This window comes from Dendrobium catenatum, unplaced genomic scaffold (assembly GCF_001605985.2).
Source record: "Dendrobium catenatum unplaced genomic scaffold, ASM160598v2 fragScaff_scaffold_1288, whole genome shotgun sequence".
In the NCBI taxonomy this organism is placed as follows: Eukaryota; Viridiplantae; Streptophyta; class Magnoliopsida; order Asparagales; family Orchidaceae; genus Dendrobium; species Dendrobium catenatum.
The window spans coordinates 189,669-212,570 of NW_021319750.1; the positions used below are offsets into that span (position 1 = coordinate 189,669).

A 22,902-nucleotide genomic window follows, 5' to 3' on the forward strand; every position below is an offset into this window, starting at 1 on the left:
GGCTCAAGAAAAACGGCATGAATGCATGAATCCCGCTTTGCAATTGTAGGATTATATTTCCCTTAAGTCAGATTGTAGTTAATCAGATTTCTCCTGAGGGTAATGTCAAGTTTTAAAGATCTGGAGTCTTTACTTTCCATGAGTGCAAGCACTCAAGTTAATTACCCCGCTTAACATGTTACAGAGAACTCTCAATTAAAAATGATTAATTTTTAGATGTTTTAGTCTCAATTGTGGGAAAAATGAAGGTAAACTCGATCAAGATCTCATGGTTACGTCGTTCCGGATATACCGTAGGTTTCAGCCTACTAACACTAACAATCATTGACTGTAGACTCTAGGGAATCTAATTAGCAACCATGAGTTATCTCCTCTCAGGGACCCCGAGTAGGCTAAGATGATTAGATGTGGATTTTTTTAGTTTTAATTTTATTTGGGTTACATTTATTAGAATATCCAAAAGTTAATTTAGTTTGAGATTTATAACTTTGTTTACAAGTTATACATAAATTTGAATTTAAGTGGATCTTACGACTATTTTTAAAAGTAGCCTAAGTGTTAGAATTTGGGTTGGGATTTACGGTTTTCATTGAATGTTGCCCGTAGGTTTAATTTGGATTGGGGCTTACGACTCTATTTATGAGTTATCAAAAGATGGGTCTTACAACCTAACTCTACAGCAAGGCTGCCCAAATGTTTTAATTATTTGGGCAGGTCTTATAACTTCTCTTAAGAAGTTGCTTGAAAAGCGTATCTTACAACTTAATCATTTAAATTAAGATGTCCATTGATTTGAATTGGATTATTTGGGATTTAGGATCATTGTAATTTATAGCATTTTTTCTAAAATACGGGGCTTATTGTTTCCCTTAGAAGTTACCCGTCTGCTAGTCTTACAACCTAATCCTATAGACTAGGTTGCCCATGAATTTGAATTGGATTGTTTGATTATTTGAGTTGATGCTAGTTGTTTAAGAGGTTTGACACTAGTTTCTGGTTTTGACACTTGACAGCGGTTGTTTTCTACCCTAGTTTTTTCAGTAGTATGTTCGTTGTTTTGTGCTGATAGCTATTTCTTACTGTAGTAGTTCGCTACTTTACTTTAGCATTGTTGTGTTTCTTTTTACACTCTTCTAATACTTTGTTCTACAGAGTAGAACGGCACAGTCTCGGGCTTTTGTGTTTGAACAAACGACGACGAACGACAAAAGCGAGGAGGTGGAGGCGGACTATTTTCATTATTTTGTTCGTCATTTTTATTAGTCAACATATATTAATCAATAGGATATGATCGATTGGGCATCAAGCCCTCTGTTAGCTAAGGTGAATTCAAATTTGTCCCCTTAAGCAAATATTCACCTCAGGTCTACAAGGTACCCTTGGATGAAGTAACCCATGGATGTCGACAAGGATCCTTCTGCCAGGTTGGGTTGACTACCTTCTCTGACTAAGTAGATCAAGGACCATGATGACCCGGGACGACGAAACCATGGGATCTTGATCAGGTCCATCATCCATTCCCCCACCATCCGCTTTAAGTGCAAGAGGATGAAAGTTCCAATTTTAAATATTAAGTCTAAAAAATTAAACCCATGTTGTTGCTATACACCAGGTACCACATATCTATTTGATGACCAGCCTTAATTGAAAGTTCTCTCTCCGCTATCGAGAGGGGTAATTAACTATATAGGCTTGCGCCTATAAGAAACTTGAACTCATATCATAAAGTCCTCGCAAAATGAGGGTGAAATCTCATGGTAATACATATTCAAAGCTCAATCTACCTTCTGAAAATTTACCTCGTAATTTAAGCGTTAAAACTCTCATCGATGACCAGAAGAAAAAGAAAAGAAAGGGATCCGTTGAGAGGCCGGGGCGCAAATTTTCAAAGCCCACAACTTAATTTCAATTCAAGTAGAGAATTTTTAGTTATAAACAAGACTTTCTTTTATATAGGATAGTGTTTATTAACAAGCATTTGAATTTGTAAAGGCACATCAATTATGTCGTCTAATCCTCGTAGCACAGGCTCTAGCCCTCGAGCTGGGAATTTTGTTTCAATGATGCATCCTTGATGGTAATGCTGATTTTTTTTTTTGGGTGTTATTCCCATCTTATGATAAGCCTATGCCAATTCTCATAGAAATATAATGGCGATGATAGGTTTCTAAGTTGTTGTCTTTCTAAGTTCAATACTTCTGAGCTGTAGCTATCTTTATTGCATGCCTCAAAGCCACACAATTCTCTCATCATCACAAGTCCTATGCTAATCGAACAACTCGGTGCTTAATCACGGAGAGTTATACTACCTTTAGGATGTCACCATTCTTAATCTTTATGGAACCTCCTAGGATGAGGTAACTATAATTGCTAACAAGAAACCTAAGAATCACAACCGAAGTCCAAAGACTTGCATGAAAAACCATAATTAACTCATCGACATAGTACAAATGGTTGTAAAAACCTTCCTTTGCCCATGACTATAACATAAAACTCAATGACATGGAAACCAACAAATCCTATTGAAGGTTCTCTAAATATGAACAAAGTTTCATCCAATGATGTTATGGATGATGGATTTGTTAGAGATTGGCAAGTGCTCACCATCACCATAACCCACTCTTTTTTGCAGCATAATAATTGGAACAAGAGGGGTTGCCTACCAAACAAATCGGGTCTGACAATGTTCTTAATTAGAAAAACTTTTCTAAATGGGAGAGGTGTTTGAGCATGGGGGCTTGTGCCCATATGAAGTAATGATTTCGGATTGAAATAAAACCCAAAACATCAAGGAAATTTGGTTACATTAATTTGTTTCCTAAATATACTCTTTTTTAGTTCACATGAACCATAAGCCCTTTGGAGCCCACACGCATATGCCCAATGTATCTTATTTTTGCTTGTGAGTTTTCAATAAATATGTGTTAGATTTTGTATTGGTAAAGAAAAGGTAGAGACTATTAGGTGTGCGAACAAGGCTAGATGAGGCCATAACGCCTTGCATATCTCCCAGGTGAGGGGCCTTATTTTGAAGGCATGCATAAGCAAGTGTCTCGTATCAAAAAGCCAGGCAATGAGAGTAGCGTATTTCCTAGAATTAAAAGATGAGTGCTAATATTTTAAATTTAGAAGTTGATTTCATGTTTTTTATGATGATATCTTAAGCATGAGATGGTGTGAAATGAATGTGCATCAAGAGCTAAAGAAGCTAGCTCCTCGCCTTGGAAACAACTTGGTTAAATATATAGGTACAATAAGTTGAATTTTATAGTAGTACATCTTCAAGATGAAGGCAGTGAATGTTAAAAAAAATACTAATAATAGAAAATAGTTGGAGCAAATTCATTGATAGGTTGAAGAGAGCATGAAGGTTATCAAAGCTGAAGTAGATAGTAATAAATAATAGATTATACATGAGGAAAATCTAATTATTTTAATTAATTTTTTAAATAATCAATTTATCAAGATTTTAGAACTTTGGAAATGTATATAAATTTAAATTCCAATAAAATTTAATGCGGGTATTATTATTATTATTATTATTATTAGAAATATTCTCATTGTTTAAATAAATCATCATATTCAGTGTATGACTTTTGCAGCCTGGCGCCCCATTTGGGGTATGCAAAAACATCAGTTCAAGTTCTAGTCCAACTCGGGCAGGTGACCATGGAGGAGGAACCTATGCTGGGTATGTAGAATTTTCAGGGTTTCTTCTGAGAAGGAAATCTTTTTCATTTATGGAAATGAATCTGTTTTACTGTTCAATGATATCAATTTTGATATCATGCTGGGTGGGATCTTTGCTCACTCCTATATTCTTTATATTTCATCTGTCACATGTGGCCGTGATCATCTATATGCATTACCAGCGTTTATTCCCTAGCATATAGAAATGAAACAGCAAGAAAACAATTTCTTTCTCCTGGTGTAGCACATGATAGGGCATGGATCTCAAAGTGCATTATTCGGCAAGCCATAATTTCACATCGTGTGATTTGTTTAGGGTTTTTGTAATGTTATTGAAGAATGAAATGTTATGATTTGAACAAAATTGTGCCAAACCCTAAAAGCTTTTGTTATCCCATTTTATAGCAATCATTGACTGCAATATTTATCATTTTTTTTTTTATATGGCGATTATGCATTGATCTGTGCAGGTTACATGAAAATAAAAAAATTGGAGAGTTTTTGGTTCGTTAAAGTAAAATTTGGTTTTTAGAGAGAATTTGATAGAATATATGGTATTATGATTAATGAAGGATGCTTACATGATAATATTATTTGGGTAAATGAACCGTGCAAAGTAGGAGGAAAGTGATAAAGAGCTGTATGACATGATATTCTTAAACCTACAAGCTCTACTAATTACTTTCTACAAGCATGATGATCTTTACTGTAACCTGACAAATGCCGCTAGATTAAAATTTATTCTTTATTTAAGGAAGAATTTCTACATTATATTGTGGTTTATCAGTTGAATGCTGTATTGAATATCTATCTATAAAGTGTTTAGATTAAGATTTTTTTTTTTTCTAAAAAAAAGGAGCATTTAAAAGACCGGTTGAAAAGATAGTCAATCGCAGTGAAGAAGAAGGATATCCATATAGAAAAAGAATAAGTGTTAGGATGGGCCATACCTTATATTTAAGTTACAGTAATGAAGAAATATGTATGGGCCATCCCTAAACCTGCATGCTTACAATAAAATGCAATATCTCCAAGTAAAATATAATTATACAATTGTGTATTGCTATTAAATCGGTTCTTCCAACTAATTGACTGGCAACATGAAATGGTTGCCAATGAGCTACTAGAGCAACAATACTCAATATATTAACTAGCAGCAACAATAATAAATCCACACTAGCTAATATGATAACACCCAGTGAAAACTAAGTCATTACAGTTCCATAGATTCATCTGGTAAATGGAAAATGGTTTAATAAGCCCTTAAAAAGATAATGCTGCAACAGCTAACACTAATGCGCAACAGTAAATAGAAGTTACAGATATGGATGTTTCTGACCTTAATTCATATCTGAATAAACAAAGATTTACGCAATCATACAGTTTCATGTGTCATTATACAAGTTTACTAAGTCAACTATCCCTCGTACAAATTCAGAAATAAAATTAATTATGCATTCATCTCTAATGACCGGAAAACTTAGAAATCAAACGGATTTGTCCTCACATTCATGGTCAGATTACAGCAAACCTCATCTCAAGCTTAGATCAGCATCATCTTCATCTTCAATTTCTTGCTCATTGGATGGCCGAATTCTTTTTCCTTCTCTTAATGAAATCCTGCCACCTTTCTTTGGCTTCCCTCTGATGATAAGAATGATGCATAAGATATGGTCTTGATGCCATCATATGTATTTAACAATCCCATGCTTGTCAGTAAGGGATTGTTTGATTTGAAGGGGTGTAAAATATTTCAAATATAAGAATTTTGAAAATATTGACATTTGATTTGAAATAAAAGAAATGCAAAACAAATTTTTGAAGTACTTGAAAATTACTCTTTAGTTCAATTTTGATGTATTCAAAAAGCGTCATAGTTGACAGATTTCTAAATACACCATAAATTTTCTATTGTTGCCACCACAAGGCACCGTTGGTTGCCACCACAAGGCACCGTTGGTTGCCACCAACCAACACGGGCCACCGCCGCCGCCACTTGCTGTTTGTCGCCCCTACTGACCACCATCATCTTTGTGCTTTTACATCACATTCATTTTACTTCAAACCAAACAAAAAAATAACCAATTGTATTTATTTTAAACTCATCAAAACAACTCCAAATATCTAAATAAGTTGCATTCATTCACACTGAATTGTATTTTACTCTGCATTCTTTTTTTAACAGACCAAATGGCCCTTTAATTTTATTTGTCATCAAATCAGTAAATTAAAATGATCAGAATATACTTATCCCACTAAAATTTACTCATGAATGACCTGTGATATACTTCAAGGTGTTGATTTACATTTTTTTGTGTTGATTTACATATGTGTCTGTGTGTTTGACCAAAGTTATTGGCATAAATGGCAGGACAAAAAAAGTCATTTTTTCCACCTTTGCACAGGTAAAATAATTAAACCTATTTCAAAAAAATTGAATTTTGTTCATTCCCACAAGTTTGACTAGACAAGGGAGCAAATAACCATTAAAGCCTAAACAAAGAAACTACTTTTTCCCCTCTCCAGCTATTGAGACCAAGTGACTTTGAGGTGCACATAAGGATGAGTAAATATACACCCCAGAAATTATCTATTTCCAGAGTTTTTAAAGTGAAAACAATAGATTTAAGCATAAAAAATAAGGGTAATAATCACACTATGCTAGATTTTGTTATTCTTGTCTCAAGTGGTTTTAAATTTACCAAGCAACCATTGCAGGAGTCTCCCGTTCCCGTTCATTTTACGATTTTAGTTAAAAACTGAGCTTCTGTTATCACTATGACTAATTTAGACACTTTTTTTAACATCTGTACGGCGATGGGGCCACCTAATCTGCCTCTAGAGCCCCTGGGGAAGGGACAATTGCATCTATTCGATCTCTTTACAAAAATTTCTAATCAGTTAGAAGTTCAAATGAACTCAGATAAGTACTTTCCAAAATCTTCATAAACTGCACTTGGGAATAGAAAAGGGTTCAATATTACTGTAGCTCAGTATTATCTATTTTATATTAAATGATGAAAAGAATTAGCTACTTACTGTCCATTCGCAGGGTTACTTCCAGCTTTTAATCGACCAGGTGCATAATCGGACCTTCCTTCGGCTATATATAAAATAGATGCATTTAGATACTAAAGAATCAACATACTGTAACTACGGAAAGCCTCACCATCTCGTCCAGATATGTGCTCTTCAACCTGGAAAATAAAGCAGAGATAAGTGATATTTAGATATTATCCATGACAAATTGGAAAACAATTTCGCGACTAGTAGACACAAAATAATACAAACGGCATTAAAATCAGTAATTTCAAGGAAATTTGACCCAGAGCTGGCTTGGTCTAACATAAATTTGAAAGAAGAACCCGAGAATTTAGAATATATATTGACATGATACGGTCTCAATGGAACTATTGTGGAAGCCTTGAAAATTTTGAGGGAAGATAGAACACAGCCTACCATACAAAACATCATTTAGCTATTACAAGGCCTTCAGACCACCATTTATAATAGAGAATCCTAAAAGATAAGAAGGAATGGTTAAATTTATCCTAAAATGACAACAATACTGCCATTGCCAATTGAAATAAGGCAACTTAGGACGAGAAAAAAAATAAGCATGATAAAATCAATAAAAAATGACACTAAAAGTTGAAAGTGCTACGAAGGAAGAAAATGACTAGAGGTTCTTCTACTGTAAAGCCAAAAAAATAAAAACTAGCCTAAAGAAGAAAAGAGATGGAAAATCAACCGTGAGGTAAAAGAGATGAAGGGCCTTAGAGAAATGGGAGCAAACAGTACTATTTGTAGTGTGCATCCATGGAAGAGTCCTTTTGTAGAACCTCTTGAAACAAATAAGCAGCCTGGAAAAGGGATCTCTATTCTAAAAAATGGAAGCTAATTGCATCAATTGTCAACAATGTAATCGTTGAAGTTGAAACAAATCTGTTAGGTGGAAGGAGAAAATCCATGCACATTTATTCATCTAGGAGACAAGTTTTCTGAAGTCATTTTTTAATAAAGAAAATTTTTAAGAAACAACAACAGAATTTCAGAGTTCGGCCTTTGTGTGTGTGGGGGTGGGTCAGTTAGCGGGGGTGTGGCGGTGGGGGTGGCGAGGTTAGTGAAGAGCTGATGCCTAATTTATCTGCTTATGGTTCAAAGGGAGATAGAAACGCTATGTGCAAAACATCATATTTTCATTCAAACACATTGAAAGTTAAATTATTATCATGTATTTATATATAAGTTTAACACATTATTTGAAAAAATAAAATTTAATGAGAAACTATTAAGAAGCATTTAATCTAAAGTTCTGTCCTTAAGCTATAAAATAAATTTAAAAAATAATAAAGTTGCAATTTAGATAGAATTTAAAAGAGCAAAGTAAATAAAGATCTAACGTTATAATATGTACATTTGAAATAAAAGTTGAAAGGTTAATATTTTAATTAAAATGATATGTTAACTATAAAATTTAGGGTTTGCAAATATTAATTATCATATATATTTGAATAAAAATAAAAAATAACTAGGAATACTTTTTATAATTAAATGAAAGAAAGATATTACTAAATAAGGTGATTCATATATAGTAAAAATAAATATATTTATATAATTAATTAATATGAATGTCTTAAATGCTCTTATAGGCATCAAAATAACAAAGACAAAAAAATTAACGTGGAAAATCAAAACTTCTGCAATTAAGGTGGGTGCTCTTATTTCAAAATTATAATGACAATATTATTTCCTCAAATTCAAATTCATCAACTGATATTGATATTAGTCCATTCAAATATTATTGCACATTACTTATGATTTATCTTATTCTAAATATATTGATCATGTTGAAATGAATGTTATAGGTCTCTTGTTATGTTCAAATAATACACTAATTATTATAAAAAGATATTGAATGATACGTGTAAAGACCGGTTTAGCTGAGCCGGTTCAATTGAACCGGAAAGCTTCTATTAAAAACCTGATTTAACGAAATGAAGTAGGCGAACAAACTGCAATCTGGGTGAGCCGAACGCAAGCACGGACGAGCCTAGAAGAGGCGGTTTGCGATTCTGAGCGAAGGATCACGTTTGTAGGAGTAAATTAACTACTCTTGAGAGAAAGCCCGTTTCATTCGTTCCAGTAGAAGAAATCACGAGAGGGAGAGTTTCTATTGAAGGGGAATGGCTGAGAGAAAAAAAAATTAAAAAAAGGTTTGTTGATTTTTTTCTAGTTCTATATAAACCATTTCATATTTCTTCATCTAAACAATGAGGGTGTTTCATTAAGGGCAAAGGAAGAGATTCAAAAATGGAGAGAAAGAATTTGGGAAAGAAAGAATAAGATATTTGGGTTGGAATAATATACAAGCATGTAAAATTATAAAAGAATATTAATATTGAAGTGTCTTAAATGATATAATTTAGACAGTGCTCCTTTGATGGAATTACTATATAAAATGAGACAAATAAGATGAGATATCGTATGGTTATCTCTTATTTATGTTGTTAATACATAAAAAAATGCTTCAAAATCTCCTGCATTATCATCTTTGCATAGAATTAACTATCAAATGATTTTATACTGGTTTATCTATTATGACAAGCATACATGTTGTTTTCTAATTTCTTTTATATTACAATAACTTGGAGATAAGATATCCACTTAAGTTATATTGATAACTTACCAATTTAATTACTATTTTCAAGATGAGATATTTAAAACTAAATGAGCAGGAGAAGAGTATCTATGCATCGTAGATGTGGTGCTATAAAAGATTCATATTTAAATTATCTAAATGATTGAAAAACAATAGTAGAATTGTTGTATTGTCGGTTTAGAATAAACTTTATGTAGTAGCGACTCTTTCGTTGTATTGCATCTCTTTCATTGTATTGATGATGCTATTTTAAGAATGACTATTAATTTTTACTTCGACATTGACTTCGGAGTTAGTAGATGTGATATGAAAAGTTCATTCAATCGTCTGTTCTCATTTTGATATACAAAGTTTTGAAGTCGGGTCTTGACAAGCATTGCAATTATAAATAATGCACGTTATGTCATGCACTGCACACTATAGTTCTACGAGACCTTTATGATATAGTGCTGATGAAGATATTTCTTCTTTATATACTCTTTAGAATTCGACCATCGATCAAGTGCAAAAGTTGAAATTTTTTGAGAAAGATATTCTATTTATACAAGTGTAAAGCTTGTATATGTTGTACTTTCTAGTCCATACTCTTTCCTCTTTAGATTTTATACAGCTTTTATTTTTCATATTCTCAACTTCTCGTTCATTCATGTTTATCCCGCATCATTATAATCTTGGAAAAGAAAATAAAATGTTGAAATTAGTCCTATTAGTATTTAGTGGTTGATGCACTTACAGCTGGGGAGGTAGCTGATGACAGAGAAAATATCCTATCTTCAGGTTGAAACTTCCTTGAGCGTTTTAGGCTGAACAAAAAAATAAAGAATGCAAATAAGTTTTACATTCAGCGCATTATTTGGCCTAATTACATGAATTTGGAGCAAGATAACATGTGTATGAAACTATACTTCATAAGTTCAAATTAGAAAATACAGGTTGATTACCTAATACAAAGGCAAGTCAAAAAGTCACAGGAACAAATACATTCATGAAAACATAACACCACCAAGCTCCGATCAACCTTAATCCGCTCTTCTTTCATAAATGATCATGCAACACTAGGGATGCAAATGAACTGAGCGTTAAACGAGCTACTCAAGGCTCGGCTCGATAAGTACTTGTTTATGTTCGTTTAATAAGTTAAACGAACGAGCTTGAACACTTTTGATAAATAAATAAATGAGCTTGAACAACTTGGCATTCTGTTCATTTATGTTCATGAACAATATCGTTTAACGCTCATGAACAAGCTCATTAAGAAGTTTGATTAGAACTATATTAGAGTTTTTAAAAATATATATTATTAATTTATTTTTTTTATACTAATTCCACTAAAATTGTTTAATAATTTATTTTTACTTCCTGCATCCACCTAAAATCACGAACAACCTGCTTTCTGAATAAATATAAGATGAATCATAGATAGTTTGTTCGTGAACAACTCATTTGGTAACTCGAAAACATTAATTAGATATGTTCATGAATGGGCTCATTTGATAGCTTATGAATACTCATTAGATATATTAGTGAACGAGCTTGTTTGATAGTTTAAAAAATTTAGCTGGATATATTCACGAACAAGCTCGATGTAATTATTTGTTAGAAGTCTCGATAAGGCTCATTTGTTAAGTTAATGTACATGACTACATGTAGAAGTAGAGCTTGTTTATAGATCGATATGACTCATTTGTTTAAAGCTCGATAAGCACGAAATGAATCGAACGTGAACCAAACATGAACATCCATTAATTTAAAAGAATCAAACTTGAACACAAACAAAAAAGCTCAAATCAAACACAAACCAAACTTGAACAAGCTGATAATAAACAAACTCAAACATGAACACGCACATACTAAGCTCGACTTGGTTCATTTGCAGCCCTCAATGAATGGAGCATGTTTAAATGATAACTCATCTGAATGGAAGCTATGGCATTTACTGCTTGATCAATAATTGTCTTTCCCAGTTCCAAGTTTCCAGCATTAAAAGGTAGGGTACTTCCATTAAAAATGCTTATAAAACTCTGTATTGATCATATGTTCCGATCAAGTTGAGAGAAAGATGCATCGCAATCATACATTAGTCAGAAATTTTCTTAGTATTCACAATCATCAGTCTCTATCTATAGGATCTTACATAGAATATGCAGTATGTCCCGTCGATGTGCCTCAAGTACAAATAAAATATATGTAGGATAAAAAATTCCTGCATCTTGCTTTTAAAAATCCGGGTTTCTATCTTGGGACTGAAATTTAAAAACATTTCAATCAAAACATATCTTAATCCCTTTTTGAGCCTAAGTCATAGCCTTCACCATTTGATTTCTTATTTTTTTCCCCTCAAATTTGGCTTTTTATTGTACACTGCTTCTCTTTGAATTTTGAAAGGAAGTGCTTGTAGGAAAAGCCTTGGCTGAAATCTAATTTCAGCAAATGTCAGAAAACAAATGACAAGAAAATCAAGAATAACACACAAGAATACTTTTTATTGAAAGTTATATGAAAGAAAAGACAAGATACAAGTGGATCTTCAATTGGAGAGGAAGATCAAGCTCTCTCAAATCTCTAGCCGCCGGCTAGAGCCCAAACATCCTAAGAACAATCTAAATTTAGCAAACAACACATAACCCTAACCCTAGGAAATTCACTTACTAAAAGCAAACAATAAACAGGGAATATCCAAACAGCCCTCCCCCAATTCCCTCCGATTTCTTAATTATTTCCCTCCCAAAGCATCCCCAAATCTGCCCTCTTTAATTAGGAAACATTTCCTAATCAATCTCTCCTCCAAATCAGCCCCCAAATATGCCCTATTAAATTAGAAAACATCTCCTAATTAATCCCCTTTGATTAAGAACCTTCCTAAACAGATTCCTCTTGATTGGGAAACTTCATAATTCCCTCCTGTGGGCTCCGAAAAATTCCAATTTTTGGGATGTGTGTGATCCCGGGGGAATTTTCAGAAGGCAGATTGGGTTTGTAGATAAGACACTACCCAGAGATTTCGCCCTCATTTAGTGAGGACTTTTTAATCTGAGTTCTGGTAGAGATTGGAGGCCGGCGGCGGGTTCGACGACTTCTGTTCGTTCGCCTATGGGTTTGAAGTTGCAAGAGCGGGAATCGGAGGCCGACAAATGGTTCAGAGTTTAGCGGGAGCCCTCGAGGTATTTCTGAACTTTCCTTCCTTCTCTATGCGTTTCTGAGTGCCTGAGTGTGCCTCTTTTTTTTTTGTGCGTTTCTGCGTGTCTCAATCGAATGAGAGAGGAATTTTATGTCGTGAGTGAGGCGGTGGGTGAGCGGTTGTATCGTTTGGGGCTTCAGTCGGTTGGAGCGACAGTTACAGGTCAACAAATGCCCCCCAACAAATATGATATGCGCATTGTAGCAGATCATGTTTGTTGTAAGCTAGTTGATTCTACGGTTCTCTAAAATTGGATTTTAGATGTCATATAGAGGGTCTTTTAGAAATCCATGATTTATCTTTACGATTTGTCATGAATTAACATTTCTTCTAGCACTGGACTGAAAAATGAACTGTCCCTAGGTTGAATGATCCATGCCTCCAGCATCTCCTTGATCAATCTTTCAATCTCATCCTTATTGAATTGAGGAGAACAGTACGAACAAACATTGATATGTGAAACTCCTTCCTTCAAAATGATAGCATGCTCATATTCTCGTGGATGAAGCAACCCCTAAACTGGCAGGAACACCTCTCGATACTGCGGTAGGAATGGTTGAACCATGTATGGTATCTTCTCTCCATCTTATTTTCCTTCCAAACTCTGCAGCTCCACCAAAAAACCCACAACTTCCCCCTCCTTGGAAGTGGCTCTAAAAGTAACATCTACTCTTTTTCCCCTAACATTTTCAACTCCCCATCCTCCCTCTTGGGTTGGCCCTCGAGGAACTTCTTTAGGATGGAAAATTTTCCATCAATCTTCTCATGGACGACAGACATTTGACTTTTTATATTAGAAATTTTAGTTTGGAGATCTGAAATTTCAGATTTCAATTGTCCAATTTCCCCCATCCAACACTTCAACCTTCCTTCTCGCCATAGGTACTAAAATCTAAGCTCCAACATAAAAAAAACAGCAAATTTGATGTGAATCTGGCCTCCAAACAGCAAAAAACATATCATAGAGAAAAACGTAGCAGAAATCAGCGAGGAAGACTTATATTTTAGCCCAGGAAACTACTCTGCTACCAATTTGATAGGAAGCGCTTGCAGAAATTTAAGAAAAGACTTGGCTAAAATCTAATTTCAACAATGTCAGAAAACCAATGATAAAAAACTAGGAATATAACACACAAGAACACTTAATCGAAAGTTTTATGAAAGAAAAGACAAGATGCAAGTGGATCTTCAATCGAGAGGAAGATTCGGCTCTCTCAAATCTCTAGCCATCGACTAAAGCCCAAACACCCTAAGAACAATTTAAATTTAGCAAACGACGCATGCCCTAATCTTAGGAAAAATACCTACTTAAAGCAAATAATAAACAACGAATACCCAAACAGCCCTCCCCCAATTTCCTCCTATTTTCTTAATTATTTTCCTCTCAAATCAACCCTCAAATCAACCTCCAAATTTGTCCTCTTCAATTAGAAAACATTTCCTAATTAATCCCCTCCAAATTAGCCCCCAAATATGCCCTCTTCAATTAGAACAACATCTCCTAATTAATCCCCGTGACTAAGAACTTTCTTAAACAGTTCGTTCTTGATTAGGAAACTTCCTAATTTCTTCCCAATCAAATCGGTCGGTCCATCAAATTCCTCATAATTGTGCTTATAGAAAAAGATTCTAGAGATAGAAAGAGAGGGAGTGCTGATTAAAAATAGAAAAAATGGGAGAGCCTCGGATAAAAATAGAACAATGGGAAAGAGCCTTGAGGTACAACATAATAGGAGAAAGAAAAGTCATGAAGTTCTTGTCTTAAGATGCATACCAATCATGATAAGAGAGGGAGACATGAGGGTGTCTCTAGAATAGAGACTCTACTGAGGAGCTTATCAAGATCTGCAAAACACTTGACAGAGAACCATATAGACGAGAGAGGGTGTCATGTGGCAAACAAAGTAGAGAAAATGGAGGTTTAAAAAGAAAGAATGTAGATTCAAATGTAATTTAATATATAAAAGCATTTAAATCCTTACTTAAAAAGAAGATTACATTTAAAAACTAATTGGTTTAAAATAAAAATTAAATAAGCCCAAAAAATCCTATCATTTAATTTAAAAAGATAATCTTTAAAATCAAATCAATTAAAAGTGAAATAAGAATCTTAAATGTTGCAATAGTCTACAAATAATCTAGAATAATCTTAATGCGTGTCTTCTACTGATCAACTTCCTAGTAGCTATAGCAACTCTTCTTCTTAAGAACATGCACCAACCCTTTCTTCCAAGTAGGGTCGCCAGGATGAGGTGGCAAAACTAGTTCATAAACATCTCTTGTATCATCAACATATGCAAGAAAAACATAGAAAGTAGAATAAATAGGCTTCATTTCTGAACAATCCCATGCATCATACATTTCTTAGCCGTGTCGGTCACGTGTCCATGACCAACTCTATGTCCCAGCCGTGTCGAGCACGTGTATGTGTCTGACACTGCATTCTCTCTTCAAGAGGTGTGTCGATGCATCATAGGTTGTAATAGAAAAAAATCTTAATCTCAAAAATTGGCTTCAGCACATCTCAATTTTAAGATTTGGAAAGTCCTAAGCACAACCCCAAAATCAAGCTTAACAAAAGACTTAATTATTGATGAATAATCACCATCACAAAACCCATCTACAAAAATAAGATCATCTAATAGTTCATCATAGACAAATTAAGCACTAAGATCAAGTTTTTAAATTAGTGGAGAGTCAGAAGTACCTAAACTTCTAACAATAACACGTATTTTGAACATTTAGAGATTGAGAAATTAGTGTATGATATAATATATCATCATATTAAGATAATTCTTGATATAGATTGGTAGGATAATCATGTATGACCAGCGTGTTTTATACTAATAATGATATTTGTATTTTTCATGAGACATTTGATAATTATAGGAATATAAGTAAAATTTAGAAGCACAAAAAATGGCATTCCTAGAAGATGATTTATGATATCCATGAAACAAATAATGATTTAAATGCTACGTGGAATTGCAATACGACTAGTTGTAATCATAAGCCCCAATATAGTTACCATGATAAGAAAAAAAATAATATCATCACAAGTGCAATCATGAAAGCAATCCCTAAACAAAATCATTTATTAACTTAAACAATAATCCTTATAGGAATATAAGTAAAATTTGGAGGCATCAAAATTGGTATTCTTAGAAGATGATTTATGATATCCAATGAGACAAATAATGATTTAAAAGGTACTTGGAATTGCAATACAACAAGTTGTAATCATAAGCACCAATATAGTTATCATGATAAGAAAAATAATAATAATATCATTACAAGTGCAATCATGAAATTTATCCCTTAACAAAATCATTTACTAACTTAAACAATAATCCTTCCATTCGTCATATGACATACTTTTTCAATAATACTTAGAGTAATATATGATTTATGCTCAAAAGAAGCAACTTCACCCAAATCTAAACCAAATCAATAATAATATTTTAATAGATGCTAATAAGACTAATGCAACATCTACATAAATTTTTAACAGTAATTTCCAATAAGGTTAGAAGAATTTGTAGCTCCACAGGCAACCTAATACCATTATGATCTCAATTTTATTTTCCTTAGTGATTTCATGATAATATACGAATGAATTCATAGAGCTCAAGGCTAGGGTAAAGGTTATGGGTAGGGGTTTCTTTTTTTATTTTAGAAGATTGATCATTATTGAAGTCAATTTTATGATGGGATCATGTTAATGATCATGTTTCTTAATATTCTTCTCTCTTTTTCCCATAATTTGTGAAGCAAGGCATCTTCAAAACTAATGACCAGAGACACCAGAGGCATAATCATTGAGTCTAGCACTTACATACTTCATATGACATATTTTCTCTTTCTTTATAAAGTTTTTTTTTTCTCTGTCTTCTATGTTGGGCCATTAAGTCATACTAAGTCTTGCTGTTCTTCCTTTTTCCCATAATTTGTGAAGCAAAGCGTTTTCAAACTAATGACCAAAGATGTCAGAGACATAATCATTGAGCCTAAAACTTATATACTTCATATGATATATTTGCTCTTTCTTACTTTTTTACCTTTTTACCCTCATTGTTATGAGACATTATAACATACTAAGTCTTGTGATGTATTTGTTAGGTCATTATCATGTATGTACTGGCTTATCAAGTCAGTTGAGCCTTGTGTATATAGTGATGGTGGAACAAGACTGGTCATGGCCACTTTACCCACTTTTAGCCATTTTTTAACATCCTTTGAGAACCATTTGATCTCCACATCATTAGTCAACCTTGACATCAATATTGACTTTGACAATTCACCACAAAAAAAAAAAAAAATCTTCCCTTCTTTGCCTTATTCAAACTCTTTTGGATTGAACTCTCCATCAAGTCTCATGACCTTTGAACCTGACAAACCCCTTAAGAACCCTACAATGCCTCATCAAATTCAACAAAATCATAATACCGTCCCCTTCCCTATGCATGGCCAACCACACCTTCATAACTACTGGGTTTCCCTTGTCATGACTATACATACCCCATCTTGTGTCATTAATGGATCTATATTTGAATGACTGAAATTTAGCAATGCTCTTTTGCATTGAATGTGACCATCTTTTTATGCTTTCTAACTATGAAAATGGCACTTGTGTGAGACAGTGAGAGCATGCAAGCCTTTGAGAAAGGTCTTTCAAGGAAGGACAACGTAGGACTAATCATGGATGTCTAATTACATTATCTCTATTCCCACTGTAAGCATTGGCTTTCACCATGGTTAGTATACTCCAGGTCAATCATTATCTTTCTTACTATTGTATGGTTAAAAGTTTTAGTTCAGTAAGCATAATCTCTTGCATCACCATAGTTCACCCTTAGTTAAATCAATAGCTCCTAGGTAAATCCGTCAATAAAATAGTTACCATAGCTCAAGTAACTTTTCTAAGAAACTTATGTGAAAACTTTGAATCTCTTTGCAACTTGCATTATTTAGGATCCCATTCATCCTAGTCATAAATATTTCAATTTGACATTGGTTGTAAGCTTATTCACTTTGAATTCACCTTTTAAATGTGAGAGGATTGGATTGTGCATGAAGAAACATATTTTAGAGAAAGGAAGCAGAGATAGTTTTAGTTCAGAAAAGAAAACATCTGGGAGTCTTAGGATTAAAGTTATGACAAAGAACCTATGAAATTCATGTCTCATATGTGAGAGAGGGAAGTGGGAGGGTCTCAATAATCAAGAAATTCAAGAGCTTCTTAGGATTTGAACATTACATGAGGAGAGAGATTCATGAGGATAGAGGGACTTCATAGGAGAGTGCAAGTGGAGAGAGGAATAATAATGAATTTTGATTCAAATATAATTTAATCAAATTATACACATTAAATCCCCTATTTATTAAAGTAGGGCCTCATTTGATATGAAACTACTTTAAATTAATAAACTAAGCCCTCATAATCCTCCTATCTAATTTTAAATAGAAACAATTTTTAAATTTAATACATTAAAACTGAAATAAAACTAAAATAACCTAAAATACTAAAATAATCAACAAATAACCTGGAAGAAGCTTGATGCATGCCTACTCCTTAATCAATGGTGCCTCACAAATGCGCCCAACACTCTTGTTTCATCGCCTAAAAAGCGAACCATAATTTACAGATAATTCTTATTTAATTCACCATATTAGAATCATATCACTGATTTGATAGGTGAATATCAAATTGATCCAATTCATTATGTTACAAAGTATACAGCACAAACCCTACAATAATAAATTTTTCGTACAAATGGTAGATCATTGCACTAAACGAAAACAATCAGCATTTAGATCATACAAATAGAAACAAGGATCATAGAACTACAAAAGATCCTATTTAATCATATCAGAAATTTAATAAAACAATCTAACCATTTGGGAAAAAAAAAGTTAGAGAAAATTTTGCTTAATGAAAAATCGCTAATCCTTCTAGACTTTAAAGAAATTGTGAAAATTCAGGAAGGAAAAAAAAAAGGAAACAAGAATGCCATAATAGAGAGCAATCAAAACTAGTAACAAATTTAAAAAAAAAAGTATAACATAACTTGGGTGAAGATATATAAGGAGATGGAAATACAAAAACACCAAAAATTAGCAAAGATAGCACGACAAACAAAGCTCAGCTCTGTAATTATCACATTAGAACACTAACTAGGCAGTTGTGTAGGATTGAAGATATAAATAATCTAAAATAATAAAAGAAACAAGGATAATGCAATAGCATTTCTCTGAGAGAAGCATTTAAAGATTGATATGTGCTCATTTCAGAGCTTAAAGGAAATGGAGTGATAAAAACATAATAGAAACAGACATGCTTTTCAAGTAATGAGGAAGAAAGATGAAGGGGAAAGTGGAGGGGAATAGAGAGAGAGAGAGATAATGGTGGATAAAAAGGCTTACTTAATTGTGCTCTTTGAGGCCGATAGAAAACCTTCAAAACCTTTCAAAACATTCCCACATTGGTTTGATTCTTGTAAGTAGCTAGTCTCAAGGTCATAAACCTTGTAGGATTGTGGCAAAGAATAACATATCAGAATATGGGTTATTTTAATAAACCAATTACACATAATCTGATTCAAAATAATGATCATGCTTCACATAAAAAAAAAACAAGCAAATAATGGAAAAATTACTCTTTCACCATCCTTTGCGCCAAATAAATAAAGTTAAAGCCTAAATAATTTAATACTTCTGATGATGCGAATTACCTGATCAGTTGGCATTTAAGCTGAATTAGCACAAACATTGGCAAAACCAACGTTATACTGATTTGCTCAAGATGTTTTTTTTTTTCAAAACCTTTTTACAAACTACATTCTCAGCTATAATTTCTTTTGTGCTTTCCTAAAAAACAGTATTTAAAAGCAAATTTTGAGAAAAGCAAAAAAAAATTCATTTTAAACTGATATTACTTTTATAGACTGCTTTTTCTAGCATATAAATAATAAAAAAAGTATGTCCCAAACAATTCATAGTTTGGATGGTTCTCCGCCATTGCAAAGTATAAAGCTATAGTTTACTAAAACACTGTTATTTTTAAAAAAAGTAAGAGGTGCGTTCCAAAACCATTGAAATTGACCAGAGTCCTTCTAGACATTTAGCAAAAAAGCTTAAGAACACACCTAATGACTAAAGATGGCTGCCCAAAGATAAAATTTAAACCTAGCTAGCCAAGCCGAAATAGGTAAGCACTTCATAAAAGTGCGTATCTCAACAAGATTATCCTACTAGCACTGCAGAGAATCTATCTATCTAAACACTCCTCAAGGACAAACAACAAATAGATAATATATCGTGAGCATTTGGACCATAAAGGAAAAAAATCAACCTTCCATCCATATCTAAGTCAAATGAGGGGTTGTTATGGTTTGTTTATGCCTCATTTGTGATGTTTACATCAAAATTTGGCTTTCCAATCAAATTACAAATAAGCAGATACTGTCAAATGCACTTGGGCATACGCAAAAAAGGAAGAGATTTGAAAAATGCAAAGGCAAATAGAGTAGATGCACATTTTTTATAATCCATAAATAGGATATTTAAAGTTGTATAGATCAATAGACTCAAATATTTGGTAGAACATATATGCTACTTTGTTTGCTAACATCATTAAACTATAAATATGTAAATAATATTTGATTCCCCGTTTTTTACAATTTAAAGAAAGCATTGTCAACTGAATAATACAAATATATTAAGAAAAGTAATTTCTAAATAACATTGAACCAAACAACCCTTAATGAGAAAAATGATTCTATTTTCTCCAAACTGGATTTTTCGGCCCTCTAAGCATTCATGTAATTTTGCGGATCTTCAAGGGTGTTCCTCATTTGTAAGAGAATTGAACGGCTAGCGGATAGGGAAAATCTGATAGAATAGCAGTGTTGGAAAAATAATGCTCCCAAAATTGAATGCAGCAGTTTGATGAGCAAATAAACCCTTCTCTTTGCACAAATTTCTAAAGAATAAAATAAGTGCAGTTAGGCCTGTCAAGCTGCACTAGTATTCAAAAGAACGTATTTTTCCGGTCAAAGAGTACAAGTGAAATCGCCAGGTAAAGAAGCAATACCTCCAACAAAAGATTCTAATCACTGATTTTACTTAGAAAGAAAGTGATAACAAGTATTTCCGTCCAATAATGATGTAAAACCAAAAAAAGGTTTGTAGATGAACTACAATAGAAGCTGGGAATTTAGAGCTCTCAAAATTTTCAGTAAAACAAAAAGAGGCTTGGAGCTGTTTAAACCTGCTTTTCAATGCTACGTAGCTCTTCTTGAAGCTTATCTCTCTTGCTCAGTAGGGCAGCAAGCATGGCCGAGGGATTCGAGGCCGCCCTTTGCCCTAGAAAAAGAAATCCTAAACTAAATAAGCCACTGAGAATCCTTTTTGGAATAGCGTTTTGAAATGGCTACCTTCCGATTCCATCGAGGCTTGGAGCTGTTTGGTAGCAGGATTTATGCAGGATTTAACAAACTAAATCTCGTCTAACGGTAGGAAATATCATTTTAAATCCTACAGTTTTCTAAATCCCGTTCGCACTCCGTTGCACCTTAAAGCCCGAATTTAATAAATCATGGCATTCGGCGGATTGAACTTAAATCCTCACGTTTCGGCAACTTCTCCTATCCTTCATATCCCGCGATCTCTTCGATGTCCGACCAGCGGAGCTACCGTCGCGATTTATAGCTTCTTTTTTGCCGTGACGAGGGTTTCCGATATTATGTTTTATGCTTAAAATTTTTGGAAAATTAATCTTCATAATTAATTAATATTAATTATTTAAAAAATTATTAATGTTATTTGTATTCTAATTTAATTAAAAAGTTACTATTACTTTTAATTATTTTATAAATTATTAAATACTGAATAATTAAAATATCATTTATGCTGATTATGATTTAATATGTTCAATTATAAGTGATAAAAAAATTATATTAACTAAAATTATCAATATTCAATGGTACATTAATTAAAAACTTAAGTTAGCCTAAATAATTAATATTATCTAGCTAAAGTGATATTGAATAAAATAAATTGATATTATTTTTTATTAAATTTAATTAAATAGAAGTTATTTTTAATTAGCTCAATAAATTGTTAATTATTAATTAATTAAGATAATATTTTGTGCTAATTATGATTTAATTAATGTCATGATCATATAAGTCTTTCAATCCCTAAATAAATAGTCAAACAATTTAATTGAATTTAACAATATTTAACCCATGCCAATTATTTTTTTAGAATTTAACCCATGTCAAATTTATTATTTTCAAATTTACAAGATTTACTAGATCCTAATTGAGTTAAATCATACTTCTAACCAAACAACTTGTTGTATTCATATTGAATTAGCGAACCTCGCAACAATGTGCTTCTTTCTTTTTTCTCACCAAATATATTACTAACCCTATTATTTTATTTTTATTTTTAAGTAGGAGTTAGAGCATTCATTAGCATGCATTAGCCTGTTTAGTTACCTCAAAAGAAAAGGAAAAGGTGCATGAGAGATAGTGATAACCACAAGTTTGAGACCTTGCTCAAAAGGGTTACTCACATGATGACTACTCCAGAGGAAAGAGAGGACCTTTTCGGGACATTGCTTTCCCTTGAGTTAGGAGCTAAATGGGTTAATGTCTCATTTCAGCAGTAGCCTGAAGCTAAGGGAAACCACCAGCATGGTTGAAGAGCAAGGAGGAATTATCAAGTAGAGTGGAGAAGAGTCATCATCAAAATTCATAAGAGATAAATTTGAAACCTAACTTTCCTTTTTTTTCAAAACATTGAGGACTTTCACCCTAAGAATTTCGATGATTATGGACCATTTAAGACAATATAAATGTTGGACTCATCTAAAAATTATATCACTTGCATAAGCACTTGAATATCATAACACAGAAAGTGAGGAATATCAAACGAAAAAAGAGAGGGATTGAGTAACTAACCATAGAGATTATCCTTCACACCATTCATAACGATATATGAGTTAACACTTATGGCAAGTACCTTGAGTTAGAGATAGATAGTATAATATGCACATGATAGGAAGGTCCACATTCTCTCTGAGTAAGGGTGGTAAAGGCCTAATATTTACTAGCCACCTTATAGTGGGCTTGACAAAATGTATTTGAGTTTTGACTCCCTCGTGTTATTCTCCAGGCCTATTATGCACACATGTACGAAAGAAATTTGAACACGCCCTTATTTGAAAGCCTTGATATAGAAGAGGCAGCAAAAGAAATTAATGCAACACAATATCTTCTCCATCATGATATATGAGAGCATCATGATAATACTCGCAAAAAAGTTCATCATGATTTGGGAGAGTTTATTTCATAAAAGTTTAAAA

The 22,902-nt window shown here is 33.1% G+C and overlaps 2 protein-coding genes across 5 annotated transcripts in view; one reads left to right on the plus strand and one right to left on the minus strand.

Moving 5' to 3' along the window:
• Positions 1-4,120, plus strand: part of LOC110092223 (PI-PLC X domain-containing protein At5g67130) — a 46,427-nt gene extending 42,307 nt beyond the window's left edge. Inside the window, exon 9 of one of the 2 annotated variants that reach the window (XM_020816683.2) lies at positions 3,603-4,120. In XM_020816683.2, coding sequence (XP_020672342.1) covers positions 3,603-3,893 — 291 coding nt within the window. In that variant the 3' untranslated portion in view covers positions 3,894-4,120. The remainder of the gene's footprint in view (positions 1-3,602) is intronic. The other variant, XM_020816684.2, reaches the window with a different exon arrangement.
• A 771-nt stretch (positions 4,121-4,891) lies between these two features.
• LOC110092225 (chromatin modification-related protein MEAF6) lies at positions 4,892-21,263 on the minus strand. Of its 3 annotated transcripts, none has more exons than XM_028699442.1 (7): positions 20,966-21,263; positions 20,800-20,909; positions 18,954-19,054; positions 10,086-10,155; positions 6,860-6,887; positions 6,730-6,793; positions 4,892-5,365 (listed from the first exon to the last, which is right to left on the minus strand). In XM_028699442.1, the coding sequence occupies exons 1-7, from the start codon at positions 20,976-20,978 to the stop codon at positions 5,269-5,271; spliced, it is 483 nt and encodes a 160-aa protein (XP_028555275.1). In that variant the 5' UTR covers positions 20,979-21,263; the 3' UTR covers positions 4,892-5,268. The 3 variants fall into 3 exon arrangements, with proteins under 3 accessions (XP_028555275.1, XP_020672344.1, XP_020672345.1); XM_020816685.2 differs by having other exon boundaries at positions 4,892-5,334; positions 20,966-21,257; XM_020816686.2 differs by having other exon boundaries at positions 4,892-5,334; positions 20,800-20,894; positions 20,966-21,254.
• Between the last annotated feature and the right edge of the window lie 1,639 nt (positions 21,264-22,902).

What these genes read in the sequence shown, in the direction of transcription:
- LOC110092225 (XM_020816685.2), bottom strand. An exon ending in TACGTAGCATTGAAAAGCAG is followed by an intron (nt 19,055 to 20,799) that starts GTTTAAACAGCT and finishes CAATCCTACAAG; the next exon opens with GTTTATGACCTTGAGACTAG. An exon ending in GCCTCAAAGAGCACAATTAA is followed by an intron (nt 10,156 to 18,953) that starts GTAAGCCTTTTT and finishes TTTTTTGTTCAG; the next exon opens with CCTAAAACGCTCAAGGAAGT.